The sequence below is a fragment of the Cetorhinus maximus genome, chromosome 14 (genome assembly GCF_964194155.1).
Source record: "Cetorhinus maximus chromosome 14, sCetMax3.hap1.1, whole genome shotgun sequence".
NCBI lineage: Eukaryota > Metazoa > Chordata > Chondrichthyes > Lamniformes > Cetorhinidae > Cetorhinus > Cetorhinus maximus.
Genome location: NC_135892.1, coordinates 489,286 through 513,371, shown reverse-complemented (window position 1 = coordinate 513,371; position 24,086 = coordinate 489,286). Strand labels below are relative to the sequence as shown.

At 40.0% G+C, this 24,086-nt stretch overlaps 1 protein-coding gene across 4 annotated transcripts in view; it reads left to right on the top strand.

Moving 5' to 3' along the window:
* ralgapa2 (Ral GTPase activating protein catalytic subunit alpha 2) overlaps positions 1-24,086 on the top strand; it is a 515,740-nt gene that overhangs the window by 316,429 nt on the left and 175,225 nt on the right. For 3 of the 4 annotated variants that reach the window (XM_078556382.1, XM_078556383.1, XM_078556384.1), the window contains exon 37: positions 10,003-10,161. In XM_078556382.1, coding sequence (XP_078412508.1) covers positions 10,003-10,161 — 159 coding nt within the window. Of the gene's footprint in view, positions 1-10,002; positions 10,162-12,780; positions 13,004-24,086 lie in introns of those variants that run through there. The other variant, XM_078556385.1, reaches the window with a different exon arrangement.

The following is a 24,086-nucleotide window of genomic DNA, read 5'->3' as shown; positions in this document are numbered from 1 at the left end:
TTTAAGTCTCTCTCCACTGCACCTTTCTATCTGGTTTTAGGCCTTCCTCTTCTGCTTGCTTCTCATTAATTTCTTCAATGCTCCCACAATCTTCTCTGACTGCCTGATGTATTGGTTCCTGTTTTTGTCCTTTTTCGTTACTCCACACGTCCATCTCAGCATCCAGTCGTTGTTCCTCTTTTCCTAATTTTAGGCTCCAGTATGTAACATTTATTTTGCATATATCTATTAATTCTCAAGCTATTCATGTATTATTTAATAGCATTGCGCATTGAACAAAATTCAATAATTTCTGTTAAATAATAAAAACAGCAGTGTTACAAGCCAGTGATATTCCTTGTAACAACAAAAATCAACTCGTTTTGTACAAAATGCAATCAGTCACATGAATCAATAAGACTTCACATGCTTTGTTTCTCACTAGTTTCTTGAAACCTGATAAGTATTTAGTTGTGAATGAAAATATCGATTCTTAAATGTGAGCTTAAGTCAGAGCAGATCTGTACTTCGATTTTGTGTTGAAGAGTAGCACAAAGGAGATTATCTGAACATAGAAGTCAGACAAAGGGGAGCAATCTTGTCTGAATATTTCTCTCATAACACAACTCTCAAATTCAAGTATTTCCTCTTTTAGAATTAGTTTCAATCTGTCATCTTCAATTGTTTCCATTAAGAAGTTGCCTTATCTCATCAACGGGGGTGTCAAGCAATCTGCCTTAGCAACTAGAAATCTAACCTGAGGCTTTCTTAAACTCAGACCTTTAAATTGTTGAACAAACTACCTTGAAGACTCAAAAGAAGAGTCATATAAAGCTTGTAGCTCTGCACCTACTGCCATATTGCCACTTTCATTAAACTTAATAGTGAATGGGAAATGTATTGATTCATCTGTGTCAGAAGCACATAAATTTGTTGACAAATAAAACACACTTTTCATAAGTTCTGGCAATAACCACCTCTCCTTACAATTCCAGCTTTAATTTGGCTGGATGCAGCAACATGTCTGCTGGACAGTCCAAATCTAAAACCCACTATAGGCAGGCTTATGCTTGGCCTGTTTTTTCCAATCAGTGCTTTCAAAAGATTTGGCAATTCAGGTTTACATTGTTTCCACCATAAAATTAGCTTGCTCTGGAAAATCTGAAGGAAGAGTTCAGCCATTGAGTTCTTCAACCACTTATTTGATTGACCTGCAACTCACGGCATGGGTTTCAACGCATTTCACAATTTCTAAAAACTAGCTTCATAATGTGCTTCAGCCTCAGTTGCATTAATAGCAATTCAGTATAATGCCCAGAATGCTACATGTGTCATGAGCTTTACAAAGTCCCACTAATCCTCTTAATGATAATATTGCTTTTACTCCATTCATAACAATTATAGTAAGAGAAGTGAGTAGCTGGTGAGTACTTTCTTTAAATAGTAAGTTTTATTAACTAATAAATATATGGATAGCAGAGCAACTCTGACCTTTGGAGTGCACATCCTGTTTCATGTGGTAACTCCAGGACATTTCCTGTGTCCTGGATAACCATATGTGCAGGAGGTGTTGTCAGCTGCAGCAGTTCGAATTCCGGGTTACGGAGCTTAAGCAGCAGCTGATGTCACTGCAGCACATCCAAGAGGTTGAGAGCTTTGTGGATAGCACATTGATAGATGTGGCCACCCCACAACTTAAGAGTATGAAGGAGGAGAGTGAATGGATCACAACCAGGCAGTTAAGAAGAAATAGGCATATAGTGTAGGCGCCCCCTTACTGAAAGTCACTCTCCAATCAGTATTCAGTTCTGATGAAAGTTATGCTTCATCTGGAGTGCAGCCCAAGCCATGTCCATGAACCATTGTTGACTCAGCTGTATGGGGGAGGATGGCAAGAAGAAGACTTGAAGAGCAATAGTGATTAGATATTCAATAGTTAGAGGAACAGACAGGCATTACTGCAGCCGCAGATATGAGTCCAAAATGGTACGTTGCCTCCCTAGTGCTAGAGTTAAGGTCACTGAACAGCTGAAAAACACCCTGAAGGGGCTGGGGGTGGGGGGTGGTTGGAGCGTGAACAGCCAGTGGTGTGAACCACTTCAGCACCAACGAAATAGAAAGGTGAATGTGGTCCTGCAGTCAAAATTTAGGGAGCTAGATAGGAAATAAGTAAGCAGGACCTCAAAAGTAGTGACCTCCGGAGTACTTCCGGTACTACACGCGTGAGTATAGAAATGGGAGGATCGAGCAGGTCACAGAATTGTTACAAACAGAAGGATTCAGCCAGTTGCATCTGCGCTGGCACCCTGGAGGAGGAATTTACCCTGTGCCACTCCCCCTGCTTTCTTCCCTTAGCCCTGCACATTAGTCCTTTTCAGAAGTTAATACTAGAAAAGGATACCAAGGTACAAAGAATATTGAGAGAGACGGTACTAGAATAGAAAATAGTAAAGTATCAGGTAGGTTCAGCTGAAGGGGACAGTAATAAAGTCTAAATTAGAGTTGTTGACGCACATCTGGGGGAAATACAATGTTGTGACAATAATAGAAACCTGGCTCAAGGAAGGGGAGGACTGGGTACTAAATATTCCTGAATACAAGGTGTTCAGGAAAGATGGGGCAAGGAGGAGAGGCAGTATTGATTAAAGAGAACATTGTAGTGCTGGAGAGAGAGAATGTCTAAGAGTGATCAAGGACATAATCTATTTGGCTAGAGTTAAGGAACAACAAAAGGTGCAATTATATTGCTTGGTGTAGCCTACCAACTAGTGGGAAAGGTGTAGAGGAACAAATTTGCAAGAAAGTCATAAAGAGGTGCAAGAATTATAGAGTAATTATAATGGGACTTCAATTATCTGAATATAGACTGAGGTAGTAGTAATTTAAAGGGCAGAGAGGGACACAAATTCCCAGAGTGTGTTTAGGAGAATTTTCCACAGCAGCATGTTTCAAGTCCAGTGAGAAAGGTGACATTGCTGGACTTGGTTCTTGGGAATAAGGTGGCCAAGTGGATCAAGTGTCAGTAGGGGAACATTTAGGGGACAGCGATCATTGTATCATAATGTTTCGGCTGGCTATGGAAAAGGATAAGGAGCAATCAAGAGTAAGAATAAGTAACTGGAGAAAAGCCACCTTCGATGGGTTAAGAATGGATCTGGTCCAGTTCAATTTGAATCAAAGGTAAGCAGGCAAAACTGTAACTGAATAATGGGCTGCCTTTAAAGAAGAGAGAATTCAGGTACAAACAAGGTATATTCACATGAAGGGAAAAGGTAGGGCAAACAAATCCAGAGTTCCTGGATGGCGAAAAAAATTAAGATAAATCAGTGTGTGTTTATGACAGATGTCAGGTGGATAATATAGTTGAGATCTAGGCTGAATATAGAAGGTTCAGAGGGGAATTGAAAAAGCAAATGAGAGAAGTAAAGAGACTATATCAGAAGAAACTTGCAGCCAACATAAAAGGGAATCCAAAAGTCTTGTTTAGACATATAAATAGTAAAAGAGTGGTAAGAGGAGGAGTGAGGCTACTTGGGGACCAAAAAGGGAATATGTGCATGAAAGCAGGGGGCATGGTTGAGGTATTAAATTAATACTTTGCATCTGTCTTTACCATGTCTAGATCATGGTGTAAGAGGAGGTAGTTTAGACATGTGAAGGGTTTAAAATGGATAAGGAGGTGGTATTGGATAGTCTGTCTGCACTTAACAGTTGGTCAGGCACCCAAGACTGGATGAAATGCTTCCAAGGATATTGAGGGAAGTGAGAGTGGAAATTACAGAGACACTGGTCATAATTTCCCAATCTTCTTTAGAGTCGGGTGGTTCTAGAGGACTGGAGAATTGTAACTGTTACACCCTTGTTCAAAAATGGGTGTAAAGATAAACCCAGCAACTAAAGGCCAGTCAGTTTAAACTTGGTGGTGGGGAAGTTTTTAGAAATGATTATTCAGAACAAAATTAACAGTCAGCTCTGAAAAAGGATCATACGGACTTGAAACGTTAGCTCTGTTTCTCTCTCCACAGATGCTGCTAGACATGCTGAATTTTTCCAGCATTTTCTGTTTTTTTTTCAGATTTCCAGGATCCGCAGTATTTTGCTTTTATACTAAAATTAATAGTTACTTGGGCGAATGTGGGTTAAGGAAAGCCAGCATGGATTTTTTTAAGGGCAAATCATGTTTAACTAACTTGCTTGAATTTTTTGATGAGGTTAGAGAGGATTGATAAGGGTAATGCTGTTCGTGTGGTATACATGGTATGGCGTAGTATATGTGCTGTAGCTGAAAACAGGTAGTTGGCTCATTGTCTATTGATGTTTCATCCTGAGCTGTCGTCTTGGCAGTTTTTGTTAGTGGCAGTTTGTCATTGCTTTCCACTCGGGCAGGGTGAGGGGGTAAGTCCCAAGTCTACCTCCATCAGGATGGGAATCGAATCTGTGCTTTTGGTGTTATTCTGTAGCACATGCTAGTCATCTAGTCAACTGAGCTGACCAGCCCCTCTGGTGTACATGGACTTGCAAAAGGTATTTGATAAAGTGAGCAAAGGTAGAGCTCATGAAATAAAAGGGACAGTAGCAACATGGATACGAAATTGGCTGAGTGACTGAAAACAGAGTCATTGTGAGCGGTTGTTTTGTGGGCAGGAGGAAGGTTTCCCAAAGGATTGGTGTTAGGGCCCCTGCTCTTGCTGATATATATGAATGACCTAGATCTTGATATACAGGGCACAATTTCATCATTTGCAGATGATGTGAAACTTTGAAGTATTATGAACCTTGAGGAGGATAGTGTAGAACTTCAAGAGGACACGTTCATGTTGGTAGACAGACAAATGGCAGATGATATTCAATGACGAGAAGTGTGAAGTGATTCATTTTGGTAGGAAGATCGCAGAGAGACAATATAAAATAAAGTGTACAATTCTGAAGTGGATGCCGGAGCAGAGGGACCTGGATGCATATGTGCACAAATCATTGAAGGTGGCAGGATAGGTTGAGAGAGCAGTTAATCAAGTATATGGCATCCTGGTTTTATCAATAGGGGCATAGAGTACAAAAGCAAGGAAGCTATGTTAAACTTGTTTCAAACACTGCTTCAACCTCAACTGGAGCGTTGCTTCCGTTTCTGGGCACCACACTTTCGGATGGATGTGATGGCGTTCGAGGGGGTGCAGAAAAGATTCACGAAAATGGTTCCAGGGATGAGGTACTTCAGTTATGCAGAAAGATTGGAGAAGTTGAGACTGTTCTCCTTGGGCAAGAGATGGTTGAATGGAGATTTGATAGAGGTATTCAAAATCATGAGGCGTATTTACAGAATAGATTGGGAGAAACCCTTTCCATTGGTGAAAGGATCAAGAACCAGAAGGTACTTGGCAAAAGAAGCAATGACGACATGAGGAAAAACTTTTTCACGCAGCCTGAAACTGTGATGGAGTCAGGGTAAATTGAGGCCTCCAAAAGGGAATTGGATTATTATCTGGAAAGGAAAATTTTGCCATGTTGCAGGGAAAAGCTGGGGGAGTGGACTTCATCTATTGTACCTATGGAAATATAGAATTTACAGCACAAAAACAGTTCCTTTGGCACGACTGGTCTATGTTGGTGTTTCTGCTTCACATGTTTGCAGATGATATCACCAAGGGGCAACATACAAATGAGAAAGAGGAGGGGACAAAGTGTAGGAAAAGGAGCCATTACTAGAGATACTCTGGCAACAATTTGATTGGTAAGAGTTGGAACTAAGCCAAAGCAGGCCCATTGCGCTTTATGACAAAGGAGAGAAGTAACTTTTGATTAGGGCCATTTTGGTCTCTGACAGGCAGAAACCAAATTGGAGAGATTCAAACAGGAAGTAGCAGGAAAGATGGACACAACTGTGGGAGGCAACAATACTTTCAAGGATTTCAGAGAGGAAAGGGAGTTTAGAGATGAGAGTGGGTTTGCAAGAACTGAAGATTTGTAATGAGAACTCTGACAGCAGATTTGAAAGGGAGATGTGCAGTACAAAATAAGTATTTATGTAGCACATGTCATTTGTTTTCTTAGTTCTGTTCCAAGTATTCTTTTAGAGTGTGGCAGTATGTTTGAAAATATATTTTGTAAGAAAATATTATTGTACAGGATTTGCTTCACTTCCTCACTCCTCATACAGCATCTAGTCAAAAAGCAAAAATTTCAATATTTAGAATTATTATATCTGAAGCCCCATAATTACTATGAGCAACAAGCTGGTGCTTTTGAAGAAAAACTGACCTTTGACACATGCTGGCTACGTGACCTACTTAGAAAATGACAGTTCCTTTCTCAATCTAACCTCTCCTGCCCCACTCAAAATGGTGCTTCCTAGTTCCTAGCCCGTATCTCCTAGCCCAGAGAGCCACACCTATTGAAATCCTACCTGAAGATAACCAGTCTGCTTCTGAAGTGTGAAAGGGGCACATGATTGGCCACTGTGTTGGCATTGTATCTCATTGAAGTTGTGATAGAACAATTTTTTGTAATTGCTCATTTTAGGGGGTCATTTTATTCCTATTGCCATTGCATCGTTTTGTAATTTCTCTTGTAAAGGTGAATTATAAAGGCACACTTCTTTCTCAATAGCATAATTCAAAAGAAAAACATTTTTCGAAATTCTATTATGATTATGTTTTTTGAAGAAAAAGACAGAAGTAACTTGGGAGTTTAGCTTGCTGGAATTGAATTTAAAAGGTATTGCCATGTGTTTGGGAAGGATCTCAGACGTGTGTGAATGGTGACCACATTGCTGAATTTTAACCCAGAAATGCTGACTTTAGCGATGAATTGTATTTTTAGGTGGTAGTATTTGAATAGGTTTTCAAAGGGCCAGTAAATAATAAAGTACAAGTGTTTTTATACAGCGAGGTTCAGTAGAAATTCATTTCTGTAAATTGTCTGAATAAATGTAATTGAATCCAAAGCTTCAAATGAGTAGTCAGTCACAAAGGCTTTACTAAATTGCCTTAAGAAAGATGTGGGTCTTACCATCCCGCGGTACTGCAACATCTGGCATCATTATCGTAAACTTTTGATCAGAGCATATACTAAAATGAAAATCAATTTGTGCATCAGCATGCTACAGTCCTCTGACTCTATCTCATCAAATCACAGTAAATGGTTTAAAAAAATGAGCTGCAAAAACTGCTGAGACGATTTAGCTGATCAAAAAATGTTTAGTCGTAGTAAGCTCTCATTTTTCTTGTGTGCCTCCAACCCCATGCTGAACCCTGTGCTCTTATAGTGGAAATTTGTTAGCTTTGTTAGATTGGATTTTTAGCAGCAACAGGGGTTGCAAGCTGTGACAGAGCTGTGGTATTGGATTTGTACAATTCATTTGGCTCCACGAACTGTAATTGCACTTATGTCTTACAAGGCTGTTTTAGCCTGAGGCAGGACTGGAGCAGGAAAACAAATTGGCAGGGTTACAGTAAGAGTGGAGTGGAATGAAAGGCACACATTATCAGTCTACAGGCAGTGCTATTCTTCAAGGAAGTTTCTTGGTTAATTTACAAATAAAACTCAGTTTTTGAGGAAGAGCACACTGTAGCACAAACAAAGGGGGTGGTCAGGCTTCAGAGTCACTGAGTAACAGGGCCACCATGCCTACTTGACAGCAGGAATTTTTCAATCAAATTGACGACTCCATTCTTAAGCCAGCTGGCTTTATAATGCAATTAGCATGAGGGAGGTCAGGCTGTTGGGCGCAGTGCCTTGACCAGTGTCATCAGTGGTGTGCTCGCTGCCTGACTCTCAGCCTGCAAAATAACTACAGCCACAATTCATATGAGTAAATGGGTTGTGTGGCACACGTCTAATTAACCAAGGACTCTGTTGTTTTCTTAGAATCAAGTGTTTCTTGGTGTTGACTGTTAGTGTCATAGATTATTATTCACAAAGGAGGATTAGGATTTTTTTTAAGTAAGGTCAGCATAAGGGTAATGATGCAAAATTAAAACATAGCTAAAGCCCCACATCTACTTTCTTTATTGAGAGTAAGAAATTAAGACTGAATAGCTGATCTCAGTGAAGCAGTGGTTTTGATGCTGTTATTTTGAGCTTCCCTAGACTAGGAGGAAAAAATATTTTGCAAAGTTCTTGTGCTCAATAATCGTCCAATACTTATTTGCTGGAAGTACATAAGTGTGGTCTGGATAATAAAGTGGTACGGTGGCTATAGTCACTCTGTAGTTGAATAACACATGGATACTCATGCATTATGAAAAGCCACTAGATGCCAGAAGGCTGCTGCTTGTGGATCTATACCTAAGCATGTATCGCCTTATTCCGTAATGGAACGATTAAATAATGGAAGGGAAAGAAACAAAATGGTTGAATGATGTGTTGAGTATCATGATTAAATCAGCATCCACACACTTGTGCAATATAGTCATTATACTGCCAATGTTATTCTGTTGCTACTGGAAATAAGCTTGCTGCCAGCACCAGATTTTGCACGTTTCTAGAAGGGCTGGAGGTCAGTGCAGGTTTTTTGAGGATTTGTATAATAAAGTATGATTTCACATCAGATGAAAATAAAATCCAGGCACCACTGGGTTGCTATGTTAAATTGCTAATTAGGTGCAGTCCAAATATTTTTGACCTTATGCGCAAAGTAATCTGGGATTGTGGACCACAGAGTTACTGTCATTTGCACTAATTCTCTCCGGCTGACAGCCAAATAACACTTTCAGGCTACAATTACAAACCGGGTTTATTGAGAAATTAAATTAGCAGAAGCGAAAGGCAAATGACAGCAGATGAATAAATCACATTGTTACTCATTTAACTTACAGAACCTGTTGTAAAGGAGTAAAGAAAATTTCTGGCACAGCTCCCCAATTATGCTTTTACTCTGGACTTGAGTGTGATGCAAATTTTCTTCATAAGAACAAATTCTGAGTTCTCCGTTAATCTCCACCTGTGCAGCAAAAAGAATAACTACTGAACTGTGAAAAGGCTCCAGTATATATTTCTTTTATCAGGTGGGCTCTAACCATTGGAAAGTCGGTCAATACCAGCACCAGATACGTTGGCTGAAATCACTATTGCCGCCTGTCGATTCAGCAGTCCTAGCCAATTAGCTCTGTCTCCTCACAGTCCAGTAATCAAGTTTTCAAACAAATCGGTTTTTCTGGACAGAAAACGCATGAATAGCTACCTGCTCATCTACCATCCCTTAACTGATTAATTGCCAGATGAAACAGCTTGGTTTCTTTGTTGCAGGCCATCTTGTGTCTGGCATTCTTAAAGTGTGAGAGCTTTCATTTTCAATGGCTTATCTATAACCATGCATGTTCTCCACGTATAATAAGACATAAATGAAGAATAATAACTCCATATCACGCTATATATTTTGAACCACAGACCTGATCCAGATAATATGTGTATTCCATCTTGTCTGGGTGCTCCTAGCCATACAGTAATCAAGTTAAAGCAATCACAAGTGAGACCAGACATTGTCTCCTAAAAAGGAATATTAAAAACATTAATTTTTTGATTCAAAGTGAGATTGATTTCTAAACAAAGCAAGTATGAAATAGTGCATTAAAGCTGAATTTAACTTGTTTTCATTTCTAATATACAAACTACTGCAGTTGTCCAGGAATATCATATTTCTGTTCTGTGTCCTATAATCATAATATTTTGTTTTCACATTTAAATACCTCATGTCAGGTGAATACTATCAAAATACCATTTGCACCATTGAATGCTCTGAGTGTAACCATCTCAAGTTTAATTACAATGTACAGTAATTAAGAATATAAAATGCATTCCAGCCATGCAAATTGATCTGTAAACATTCTTATAAATAATGTAGAATTTGTCATTCTTTACAAACATATCAAACTAAAAATTTCAAACTAATTGGAAGAGGTTTTCACCTTTTAATATTATGAAAATTATAACCTTTGAGGCAAATTAATTAAATTTATGGATGTTGACCTCGTAATAAAGCACTGATCACTGCACTACAATTAATCAAGAACCAATTTACCATTACAGCTCCGTCACCTGGGAAATGACGAAGTTCACATCATCTGGTCTGAGCACACAAGGGACTACCGCAGGGGCATCATTCCTACGGATTTCGGCGATGTCTTAATCATCATCTATCCAATGAAAAATTGCATGTTCTACATTCAAATTTTAAAGAAGCCAGAAGTAAGTATAAATTCACTGATTTATTGAAAGCTGCAGTATATTGTACAATGTGGTTCTTTTAGTCCCTCTTAAATCACCAGGCAGTGCTGTTCTGGCAGGAAGTTTCCTGATTAATTTGTAAGTAAAAGTAAAGTTTGATGGGGTGCACTGCTGCATAAAATAAGAGCTGGCAAGGAATCAAAAGCTACTGTTCTTGGAGGATTACAATTTTTTACCATAGAAAGAGGCCTTTCGGCCCATTGCACCTGTACCAGCTCTCTGACAGAGCTTTCCACTTAGTCCCATTCTCCTTTTTCCTCAAACTGCATTACATTTTTCTTGTCCATGTATTTGTCTACTTAGCTTTCAAAACTGTTATGAGTGCTGCTTTCACCATAGTTTCCGCTAGGATACTTGATGTCCCATGTTTTTAAAAAAAATTCTAACCTTCCCTTTATTCTCTGAATGATAAACTTGGATTCATGCCTTCCATTTACTGACTCTCAAACCAATCAAAATACTTAGGTAAATTGGGAAAAAGCTTTGAACCCCTTTATCAGACCTACTCTCTAATTTTTGTTGGAATTAAAATAGGCTTGATTTCTTCCAACTCTGCTCATAACTATAGTCTCTATTTTCTAAGATTATCTTAGCATTCCATTCAGAAGAGATTCGCCACCATCAATAGTTGTGTTATAATTTCAGAACTTTATATATCCATCTCTCTTTTGAAAACTTCACAACACTTCGTAGCAGTGCACTGTGCCCCCTTTGATTTGGAAGCTGTGACTCTTCAGTAATCTTTACACTAAATTTGCATGCATCCAAAACATCAAAATTATCCTATTTTCAGTGTTCAGTCTATGCTGCTACAGATAAATGTAATTTTACCTCACATTTATCATAGATCAGAAATAGCAAATTTACATTCAGACAGAGTAATAATTAATGTTTATATACAAATTAAATTGAACTAGGAGTACAGAATATTCACTGCAATGCTAGAGTGTACAAGTATAAAATATAAAGGCAAGCAAAGCCTGGCATGGATTACTTTCTTAATTCCCCTTCATAAGGGAGGTGTCAGCTGTGGCTCAGTTCATAGCACCCTCGCCTTTGAATCAGAGGGTTGTGGGTTCATGTCCCACTCCCGGAAACCAAGAACTGTGATTGTACTCGAAAGAGTTGCAATTTGTGACTGTTGGTAACTCGAAAGAGTTTCATAAGTGTTGACATAAACAGCAAGATGAAGAGTGAATCTTGTGGTGGTGACGGGTCTCGCCTGCTGGCTGTATAGCCGGTGAGACCCTGAAGCTTCAAGAAGGCCTGCTGGCATCTTGTGCCAATCAGGCACTTAACAGGCCAGTGGCAGGCCTTCTCCCAGGATTGAGGGCCATTGGGTACCCCAACAAGAGCTGCTGGCCAACCAGAGGCTGGCAGCTTGGGTATGCAGAAGTGTCACCAGGGAATTGGTGGCAGCTGTTGGCTCTACATCAAGCCAAGGCCCAGCATCAAGGAAAGACCTAGGCATGTGTGAGTGATGGCATGAAGGCGGTTGCAGGGGTTGAGGGGGGCCATCAGCATGGGCAAGGGGTGGCTTTCAGCCAGACCTCCCCACCCCCACCCAACCCCCCAACTCCCGATGCTGGATCCCTCGATCATTGCCTTTGGCTCCCAGGGGTATCCCTCATTCAATGATTCACCTCCCCATCATTGGGTTAATACTGGCGGCGCTGGGATGAAGCCCTTAAGAGGGGCATTAATTGACCACTTAAGGGCCTCAATTGGTACCAGGGCCAGCAGGCCTAACACTTGGTTGTTCCACCATGGACTTAATCGGGGTAGAGGTGGGAAGATGGTTCCCTCCCACTGTTCTTCTGCCCAATTAAATGCCCCATCCGCCATGGGGGAGGGCACAAGATTCTGCATAAAGTTCTTCATTGATTAAATGGGAGTAAAAGCTTTTGTGTTTTTAAACACATTGAAATATGCTTGATGTGCTCTATCTTCAATAGCTGGAGGTTTACTAATGAGAGAGCACAGATTTAAGATGATTGGCAAAAGAGGCAACATGAGGAAAATTTTAATTGTGCAACACTGTTAGGATCTGAAATGCATTAACATTATGGATACAGATTCAATAATAGCCTTCAAAAGGGAATTGGATATGTCCCATCCAGAAGACAGGAAGGAAAATATGTATCTACATCAACCTAGCCACTTTATAAAATTGTTGTTTTATTTTAAAAATGGACAAAGACTCTGTCATGCTTGACTAGCCATGACTGGTACTAGAGGAATTTCTAGCCTTCAGAAATCAGCAGGGACCTCATTATCTTTAAAGAGGCGATAATGCTCCCTATGACTGCAGAAAATCCAATTCCTAAGAAATGTACCAACACCCCTTACATTTCTAAGGCAGGGCGCTGGCCAATGAAGACAGTATGTTTGCAAGAACAAAAGGGACCCCGACTCCTCTATTAACACTCAAAATTCCAGACCTGGAAAAATAAATCCTTTGTCCAAAACTCAGGAGAAGTAGTGGGAGGCATGTCACATGACATTCCCCAAGCTGCTGGAACCTGTAATATTGCCATGTGGAACTGAACCCAGGCAATCTGCCGTTTTACCATCAAACAGGTAGCAGCAGAAAGAGCTCTGTCCAGGTAAATTGCCTAGCCTTAATCTATACTCTGAGCTACTGGAGCATCAGAACTCTTCTATCTGGGCCTATAAGACCAATTCATCTCTATGTGCCTTCTTCCACCGGGGAAGTCCTTGCTTCTGGAAAGATGGATTTCCCTGCAACAGTTCCAACCTGCTAACCTCAGAAGGAATACGCCATTGGACTTTTGATTCTGGACTCTGGACTCACGTGAAACCGTAACTCTTATTTTTATTGTAGTCTTGCCCTGTATCTTTCTTTCCCTTATCCCTCTCCTATTGTATGAGTATAAAAAGAGGCGGATGTTGCAAAACCCCTTCCCACGTTTTGTGTGTAAAGTAAACCAGCTCTCTTATTTTACCTTACCTCGTGTTTGCTGTGGGGTTATTAATAGAAAATTGGATAACTCCAAACTGAAGGGCTGGGGGAAACTACACCATCACTTGTAAAGGGGGAAAATTGGAAATCAAAAACACATTTCTGTTTATGAACAGGTAGTGAGGAGAAATCGGGGCTGTTTAAATTAATGCCCCTCCTGTCCGTAACAGATAAGTACTTGAAAGAAAAAAAATGGCAGGGATATGGAGAAAGTGCATGGGATTGGGATTAACTGCATTGGTTTTGTAAAAGGCCAGCGTAAACTCGAAGCTGAATGGCCTGCATCTGTACTGTACTATTACATGATTCTGTACTTGCAGGAACCCAGAACAAAGTACCTGCACAATGATGCACTACTAGTTAAGTAGGTCTACAACAATTATAATTATTCTACTTTGGCAAGTGCAGCTGAGGAATTCACAACTACTGAGAAAAATGGAACAGCAGAGACAGCTGGAATCAGAATGTTCAAACCTCATAAAAGAAAGAATTGCTCTGAAAGGGCAGACAGCTCATTAGGAACTGGGGGAACAGAGGGTGAGGTCATACATATGGGCCCACACCTACTTTGTGCAAGTTGATTTGCCATCATACTGGAAAGGCAGCAATGCACAAATTCTTTCCTTTTCAACAAACTCCAGTGCTTATTTGGAATAACACAGATAGCTTTAATATTGAGACCATTTATGCAACCCCCTCAGCTACAGCTTCCTACTTCTCCATACAAGCTCCTGACCACTCTCTGGCCCTAGCTCCCAAAGGCCCCTAGCTGTGCAGCTTCTCCCTCCCATCTTCTCACTCTGTTCTTTCTCTTCAACAACAACTATTTGCATTCATGTTTAATGTAGTAATACATAACCCAAGGCGCTTCACAGGAGCCTTATCAAACAAAATTTGGCACCGAGCCCCTTAAGGAGATACTAGGACAGATGACTAAAAGCTTGGTCAAAGAGATGGGTTTTAAGAAATGTCTTAAGGGTGAGAATTTTAAAATTCATCACTTCCCTATTCTCTGCAGTTTGATGACCACCTGCTTTTTCAATACCCTCCTGATCACTCAAATACCTTTTCTAGCTCTTAGGCTTTCTGGCATGGTTACTTGCTCCCTTTGCTTAGGCATTGTCTTCCTCCTTCCTTTCTTAACTGGCACCATTAAGCCTTTCACAAAAAGCTCATCCTTGAGCTGACTTTCTCTCCAACTACCGCCCCATCTTTAATCTCTTGTTCCTCTCTAAAGTCCTTGAATCATTGGCTTGCAGCTTCATGCTCCTGTCTCCCACCATTCCCCATCTGAAACCATCAGCCTGCTTTCTGCCCTGTTCACAACACCAAGTCAAAGCCAAGTTTGGGAATGTGCATTTTGTAATATTATAGATAAATGTTGCATTCCTGTGCTACATGCCAAGAATGAGTTCAACTTGCAGTCAAACACCTGAAGGTTTTACTGATGCTTGAATGAACCAATATATTCAACATATTCATGCCCGCTTTTGGGATTACATAAAATGCAGTCCAGAAAATACACAGCCAGTTGAGCTCAATCCTTTAGATGCCCCACTTTTATATCTCCCAACCTCTCATTCCAATGGAATTGCTTTTAAGATTTAAAACTGTCCAAGGCTATTTTATATAACAGTTATAGATTTTTTTTTAACTTGATGATTATAGCTGCACAGCTAAACATGAAAACAATATAAGGTACAATTTTGCATAAATTAGATTTCTTAACTATTTCTCAACCAATCTGTGTGGCTCCAATTGTTGTACATTGTTCATCCTTAATTTCCTTAAATTTTCTGGTCCCTCTAAGCACTGTCACTGCCTTTTGTCCATGGCCGAGTTCAATGAGACTGCCTTTTTGTGGTTCCATTTCTACCTTTCCCAATGCAGACAGTGCAGCTCCAACTGTTTCTTCAGCCGTGCATAGTTCCTCAAGGATATACGCTTGGCCTTATGCTGTTGGCTATTTTTCATGTGCCAACACTTGCTGATCACATCTTTTGGCATAGGGTCACCCTTGATATGTGTGCTGAAGGTGCACAGCTCTGCCTCTCCACCACTTCACTCAACACCTTTTATAATGTCAAACTGCTTATCTTGACAGTCAGTTGTGGATGAGCCAGAATTTGGCTCCACTGCATTCCAAGAAACTGAAGCCATCAGTTTAGGCCCCTGCCAAAATTTCTATTATCTTTTCAGTTGCTCACCCAGGCTGAAGTAAACTGAATACAACCTTAGCATCCGATTTGAGCAGGAGCTGATCTTCAAATTTCAGTTTCGATCCATCACCAAGACTGCAACATTGCTCACCTCTATCCCAACATCACCTTCACCACCCTTAATGTCTTGTCACCTCTAGACCTATTTTTTACCATTGTTTATTTGTTTTCTTCCTGACATTCATCTTCTGTAATTCCAACTCACTTAAAAATCAGCTGCCCACACCCTGCCTGCCCATCACTTCTGTCCTCGCTATGTGGCACTGGCTCTCCGTTCCCCAATGCACTGAATTTAAAATATGTTTACTCATCTACAATTGCCTCCATTGATTCGCCCACATAACCTGTACAATCAAGTCTTTTGACCACAGCCTTTTGCTCCTGCACTTCAAAGTTGATGGCAGATCCTTTAGGGTCTTGGCCCTATCCCTGCTCTCCCAAACTACTTTCCTAAATCCAGCCAGCTCTCTTTCTCTCTCTGCCTTTAAGTCTTCTTAAAATCCATCCCTTCAACTAAGATTTCAGTTATTTCTCCTAATTCTGTATATGGGACATTGAGACCGGTTCTGGGGAAGGTGGGGCCAGTACAAACAGGACAGGTTGCATCTGGGCAGGACCGGGACCAATGTCCTTGGGGGGGTGTTTGCTAGTGCTGTCGGGGTGGGTTTAAACTAGAATGGCAGGGGAATAGGAACCTCAGCAGGAAGACAGAGGAGGGGGAAACAAGGATAGAAACGAAAGACAGAAAAGTAACAAGCAAAAGTGGAAGGCAAAAAAAACAAGGGTGAGAAACAAATGGGGTCATAGTGCAAAATAAAGCTAAGATGACTAACAAGGTTAAAAAGACAAGTCTAAAGGCATTGTATCTTAATGCGCGGAGTATTCGCAATATGGTAGATGAATTAACAGCGCAAATAGATATAAACGGTTATGATATAGTCGCAATTATGGAGGCATGGCTGCAGGGTGATCAAGGATGGGAACTGAACATCCAGGGGTATTCAATATTTCGGAAGGACAGACAAATAGGGAAATGAGGTGGGGTATTGTTAGTAAAGGAGGAATTCAGTGCAGGAGTGAGGAAGGATATTGGCTTGGAAAATCATGAGTTGGAATCTGTTTGGGTGGAGATAAGAAAACCAAGGGGCAGAAAACGTTGGCGGGGGTTGTCTATAGGCCCCCAAACAATAACAGAGATGTAAGGGAAGGCATTAAACAGGAAATTAGAGATCCATGCAATAAGGGTACAACTGTAATCATGGGTAACTTTAATCTACATAGAGATCGGACAAACCAAACTAGCAATAATACTGTGGAGGAGAATTTCCTGGAGTGTGTACGTTATGGTTTTTTAAACCAATACACTGAGGAACCAACTAGAGAGCAGGCTATCCTAGATTGGGTATTGTGCAATGAGAAAGGATTAATTAACAATCTTGTTGTTCCCTTGGGGAACAGCGACCATAAAATGATGGAATTGTCCATCAATATGGAGTGTGATGAAGTTGAATCTGAAACTAGGGTCCTGAACCTAAATGAAGGGAACTATAAGGGTATGAGGCGCGAGTTGGCAGTGATGGATTGGGGAGCCTTACTAAAAGGGTTGACGGTGGATAGGTAATGGCTAATATTTAAGGAATGTATGCATGAATTACAAAAATTATTCATTCCTGTCAGGAAAGGTGGCTCAACCATGGATTAAAAAAGAAATTAGGGATAGTATTAGATCCAAAGAGGAGACATAAAAAAATGCCAGAAAAAGCAGCAAGCCTGAGGATTGGGAGCAGTTTAGAATTCGGCAGAAGTGGACAAAAAGATTGACCAAGGGGAAAATGGAGTATGAGAGTAAACGTGCAGGGAACATAAAAACTGACTGCAAAAGCTTCTATAAATATGTGAAGAGGAAAAGATTAGCACAGACAAATGTAGGTCCCTTACAATCAGAAACAGGGAAAATTATAATGGGGAACAAAGAAATGGCAAAAGAATTGAACACATATTTTGGTTCTGTCTTCACAAAAAAGGACGCAAATAATTTCCCAGAAATGTTAGGGAACCAAGGGTCTAGTGAGAGGGAGGAATTGAAGAAAATCAGTATCAGTAAAAAAAAAATGGTGCTAGAGAAATTAATGGGGTTGAAGGCTGAAAAGTCCCCCGGGCCTGATAATCTACATCCAAGAGTACTAATGGAAGTGGCCCTGGAAATATTGGATGCATTGGTGGTCATCTTCCAAAATTCTATAGACACTGGAGCAGTTCCTACAGATTGGAGGGTGGCAAATGTAACTCCACTATTTAAAAAAGGAGGGAGAGAAAATAGACCAATTAGCCTAACATCAGTAGTGAGGAAAATGCCAAAACCTATTATAAAAGACGTGGTAACAGAACACTTGGAAAGCATTAACGGGATTAGACAAAGTCAGCATTGGGTTTATGAAAGGGAAATCATGCTTAACTAATCTACTGGAGTTTTTTGAGGACGTAACTAGTAGAATAGATAAGGGAGAACCAGTAAATATGGTGTATTTGGATTTCAAGAAGGCTTTTGATAAGGTTCCACATAAGAGGCTAGTGGGCAAAATTAAAGCATATAGGATCGGGGGTAATATACTAGCATGGATCCAGAATTGGTTGACAGACCGGAAACAGAGAGTGGGAATAAATGGGTCTTTTTCTGGATGGCAGGCGGTAACTAGTGGTGCATCGCAAGGATCAGCTATTCACAATATATATAAATGACTTGGATGAGGAAACCAAATGCAATATTTCCAAGTTTGTTGACGCCACAAAACTGGGCGGGGCTGTGAGGAGGATGCAAGGAGACTTCAGGATGATTTAGACAAGTTTTGCATGTGGGCAAACACATAGCAGATGCAGTATAACGTGGATAAATGTGAAGTTATACGCTTCGGTGTGAAAAACAGAAAGGCAGAGCATTATTTAAATGGTGATATATTGGGAAATGTGGATGTACAAAGGGACCTAGGTGTCCTTGTACACCAGCCAATGAAAGTAAACAGGCAGGTGCAGCAAACAATTAGGAAGGCAAATGGTATGTTGGCCTTCATTGCAAGAGGATTTGAGTCCAGAAGTAAGGATGTCTTACTGCAGATACACAGGGCCTTGGTGAGACCACACCTGGAGTATTGTGTGCAGTTCTGGTCTCCCTACCTAAGAAAGGATATACTTGCCATAGAGGGAGTGCAGTGAAGGTTCACCAAGCTGATACCGGGGATGGTAGGACTGTCCTATGAGGAGGGATTGGTTCGACTGGGCCTGTAGTCACTTGAGTTTAGAAGAATGAGAGGGGATCTGATTGAAATGTGTAAACTTTTTACAGGCCTAGACAGACTGGATGCAGGGAGGATGTTTCCCCTGGTTGGGGAGTCTAGAACCAGGGGCCACAGCCTCAGGATACGGGGCAGGCCATTTAGGACTGAGATGAGGAAAAATTTCATCACTGAAGGTGATCATCCTGTGGAATTCTCTACCACAGAATCTGTGGGTCACTGAGTGTATCCAAGAAAGAAATTGATAATTTTTTGGATATTAGGGGCATCAATTGGTATGGAGAGAAAGCAGGAATATGGTGTTGAGATAGAGGATCAACCATGATCATATTGAATGGTGGAGCAGGCTTGAAGGGCCGTATGGCCTACTCATGCCCCTAGTTTCAATGTTTGTTCCTCCCTGAGTACTTAGGGCATTTTTCTATATTAATCAAGAATCATTTGGCACTTCACAAAAGTTCACGCGATCCTATAAAATGATCCATTTGTTTCATAAGGTTCACTCAAATCATAAGTTCTACAAGCACTTGTGACCAACCAATTAACTTTTACACTTAAAACTTCCTGCGGTTATAACTAAGATAAAAGCAAAATACTGCGGATGCTGGAAATCTAGAACAAAAACAAAAATACCTGGAAAAACTCAGCAGGTCTGACAGCACCTGCGGAGAGGGATACAGTTGACATTTTGAGTCCGTTAACTGTGTTCCTCTCCACAGATGCTGTCAGACCTGCTGAGTTTTTCCAGGTATTTTTGTTTTTGTTGCAGTTATAACTAGATGGCCATTAGCAATTTAATGCAGCTACCCAGTGATATCGGAATTTTATTTTCAACTGGCATGAGCAAACGACACGTGACCATTCCACATAGTGCCATTTCTCTTCTTCCATAACTGAAGAGTCATTGCTATAGATTCTGTCTATATCAATGGTGCTAAAATGCACCTCTGGAAAAATTGGTACAATCTAACCTTTTTGATAATGTTGGAACAATGACAATAACACAGTAATGCTGAATCTTCAATTTACATACGCTTCCTCCTTTACTTTATGCATTCAGTTATTCACTAACTGTGTTGACATCATGTCGTCTTGTTGGTGCTTTTCAATGGATCCTTAAGATGCTTCTCAAACCTCAGAGGAAAGCAAAATAATTTTATTTTACTTCATTTAACCTCTTCACAACAAGAGGTATTACCGCTGCAATGCAAAAAGCAAAATGAAACTCCAATACCGTATCTCCACACAAAAACAAACAATTTACCATCTGCTAACCTTCTGAAGCACAATCTACCACTATGTCTGGTCTTTTTTATTGAAGGCTGAGTTAAGGTACAAGTGTCAGGTACCCTCAGTGCTTGTTCAAGGCACAGTTCTTCATCAGTGACCCAAGACACCAAAAGCAAACAATCGATTCAGCCATGGGAACGTCGCAGCTGAACACAGTCTTGTATCCATTTGATGTCCACATTTGCACTTCCAGCAGAAGTAATACCAATCAGAGCAGGAACTTTGGATTATTTTGCAATAAGGATAGCTGTGACTTCCTTGCACTTTCTCCAACCGAGTTCAGCTAACTCAATATACAACAGTAAGCAAAACCGGGGCCCTCCTTGTTTGTATTGTTCAGCTACTTACTGCCATCACTACCTCAGTCATTGGCAGAGGTGTATAGAATTATCAGATGATAGATTTGATCCATTGACCACTTTTGCTTTGCCACTATGCTGTTATTAATTCCATATAATTTAGCAGCTTTGTTTCATTGCTAAAATAATCTGCTTAGCTGGACAAACAAGATTCAGCAAGATGTGCCAGTGCACAGTGCATTGCTTTAAAAAAAAATCTCTCAACCATCTACCAGTCTCATAGCAGGAACGTTCATTTCTTATACCATTGTTTATACCTCTTATGTAATGTGCAACACTAAAATAAAAGCTCTAAAGAGGAGTCATAAGGACTTGAAAGGTTAATTCTGTTTCTCTTTTCACAGATGCTGCCAGACCTGCTGAGTTTTTCCAGCATTTTCTGTTTTTATTTTCTATTGTATATGGTAATGTGCAGTATTGTGTGGTATGAAGAAATAAGATTAAGAAATTCCTGGTTGGTCTTACATTCTGTTCTGAGAGAACATATATCCTTCTCCTCAATATGCAAATCCTATTTTCATAAATGTAATATTGGTGTCACACGGGATATTGAGAGCAATTACTGAGATGCTGGGATGGAGTCGATGATGTTATCAAGTCATACCCAATAGATATCACCGCGTCTGCTTGAATGTTGTTGAAATAAGCAGACAGTAGACATTCAATAATATTTGGATATTAGATTCAAAGTTTAATGAATCACTGAAAAAGAGATTAAAGATTTTCTTGAAAGTATTTAAGACTGAATGCAGACACAGTAATGTTAGAGGAATTGAAGATGATTAAAAGTTGAGTGACTTAGAGTACTAGGTTTGATAATTTTCAAATGGAAATTGTGATAAATATTGTATTTGAATATAGACATAAATATTTAGATTTTGAAAAGGAAATCATGATAAATATTCTTGCACTTGATTATAGGCATAAATATTTAGATATGGAACAATCTTGGGATTAGGCAAAAATGATATTAGTTTGGTGACTTAGCATGTAGAACAACTTGCGTTTATGTAGCAGCTCTAACGAGGTAAAACATCCCAAGATGCTCCACACGAGAATAATCAGACAAAAATTGACACTAAGCCAGAGAAGGAAATGTTACAAGAAGTTTGGTCAAAGAGAGAGGTTTTAAGGAGTGTTAAAGGAGGTGAGACAAGCAGAGAGGTTTAGAGATGGCATTGCAGTGCTTCGGGCAGGAGCAGATGAAGACACAGCTACTGTAGCACCAAATAAATTTCACTCTAATTCTGTTCAATTGTGGAGCCACATTAGGGCTTTTTAAAAATTCTTTCATGGGATGTGGGTGTCGCAGGCAAGGCCAGCATTTGTTGCCCATCCCTAATTGCCCTTGAACTGAGTGGCTTGCTGGGCCATTTCAGAGGGCATTAAGAGTCAACCACATTGCTGTGGATCTGGATAAAAGCAAAAAACTGCGGATGCTGGAAATCCAAAACAAAAACAGAAACAGAAATATCTGGAAAAGCTCGGCAGGTCTGGCAGCATCGGTGGAAAAGAGCACAGTTGACTTTTCGAGTCCTCATGACCCTTCAACAGTTCTGTTGAAGGGTCATGAGGACTCGAAACGTCAACTGTGCTCTTCTCTGCCGATGCTGCCAGACCTGCCGAGCTTTTCCAGATATTTCTGTTTCTGTTTTTGCTGTGGATCTGGAGTCATATATGTAGGCCAGTCCAGGTAAGGATGGTAGATTTCCTTCCCTGCGGAACATTAGTGAACCAATTGGGTTTTTACAACAGTCAATAATTTCATGGTCACTATTACTGAGACTGGTTTTCAATTCTCAATTTTATTAATTGAATTTATATTCCATGGATTTGAACCTGTATCCCCAGAGCATTAGTTTGGGTGTCTGGATTACTAGTCTAGTGACATTACCACTGTGCCACTGCCTCCCTCCTATGGAGGCACTATAAATCCAGGGACCAACACAGGCCATTGAAATAGTGGATAGTAAATTAACAGATGCAGAATTATTTAACTGAATAGAATCCTCTCACTAAATCATTTCATCCTTGAGAATAATGGAGACCCATAACTCTTAATCTATACACTCTACATTATTTGTTCTGTAATGGACCAAACATTATAACAAGAGGCATTGGACCAGTTTTTGGGAATGGGTCTGCAGGCATAATATGGATTCCAATTAAAAAAAAGATGGTGAGAATTTTTGCTTCCAGATATTGAAGCTCTTTATTTCATTGTAAGCTTTGTGGGAAGTGGGTTTTTTAAAAAATAAGTTGCATTCATTAAATGATTAGAAATATGTTTGCCTTGAACAGATTTTCATCCAACATCATTTGTTTTTATTTCTTTCAATTAAATATTTCCATTCGGTGCATCTTCTTCATTTTCTCCTTCCATTCATCTGCATTGCATTTTATTCCACCCAAAAGAGGGAGATGCCATTTCTCTAGCAATACCATCATAAAGATTGTTGGGGCTCAAGAATTATTTTCCATGTTGTATTCATAATTATAAATCATATTTTCTATGCTTTCCTAATGTGTACCAATTTCTGGCTTCAAAATCTGCATCAACTCATGTGACAGATGGCCACAACTAAGCCTCTGCTGCATTTTAGTGCATTTTGCATCATGCAAGTCCTGCCAAATTCTTTTGGAGATCCAAAAAATTGATGTTCCAGCAGCTTGAGCAATCCAGAAAGCCTGAAGCAACAATAAATTGTGTGGTCAAGGCCAGATAGCGTGCAGAGTTGGCTTTAAACTATTGCTCTCCCCACATCCACTGTAGAAAACTGGTGAAGACATCAGGAAATATGAGGCTTACCCAAGATCTGTTCCTCTGGAACCAAGTTGATAATGGCATAATCATTTCTTTTTGCCCTCAAAAACTGTGTAGAACTGTCATGCAGACATCCAGGCACTGAAAAATTGATCGATTCTTAACCTCAATCAAGTTCTCTGCACAAGGCATGTAATAATAGAACTGCAGCTGGGTCAGGACACTGCGTAATTAATCCAAGTTTGCATAATTAGCCCGTTGCTCCAGGCATCAAAAGTGGAGACTTCTGCATGCCAATGCCCATTGCACATTATTGAGTCTCCTGACGTATGAACCACAAGAATAAAATTCTCTCTTTGGCAAGAATTTGAGTTGAATAACTCAAGACAGTTATAATATATAATTTTACCTTGATATCTGGTAGCAAACGGCATGCAATTTCAGTTGGTGCTGATCAAAATTACCCCTTTAGGGCATATCTTACTATTAGAAATGCATGCATATTTATCTAAATAGAGACTGAAAATTACTTAGAGAAGTTTATGGTCACCAACAGACCTGATAATGACATGCTGGTAAGGTAGAACACAAAGAGTAACATTTAAGAGATTGTCGGTCTCTGTTTCAGTGCCACAATACCTGAATCTTTTGAATCAGTCCAACGTACTTTCCGAGGGACGGTATGGCAGAATAGTCACTTACAGGAAGTGGATCTAGATTTGAATTCTATATGAAGAATGAGAGCCCATTTCCAAAGCAGGCAATAGCATTCTGTCCTCAACAATGTCCCTTTAAATTAGCTTAACTAAATAAACAGGATTTCAATAATCTAATATGACCAATTTGAAAACCTTGTCACGCTTTGATTTTGAGAGAGAGATATTCTCTTTCTTCAGTGGGTTACTCAAAGTAAGACCTGAACACTGGTATAGAGGACATCATAAGATGTGCAGACTGGAGTCAAAATGTGTCTTTGTGCTC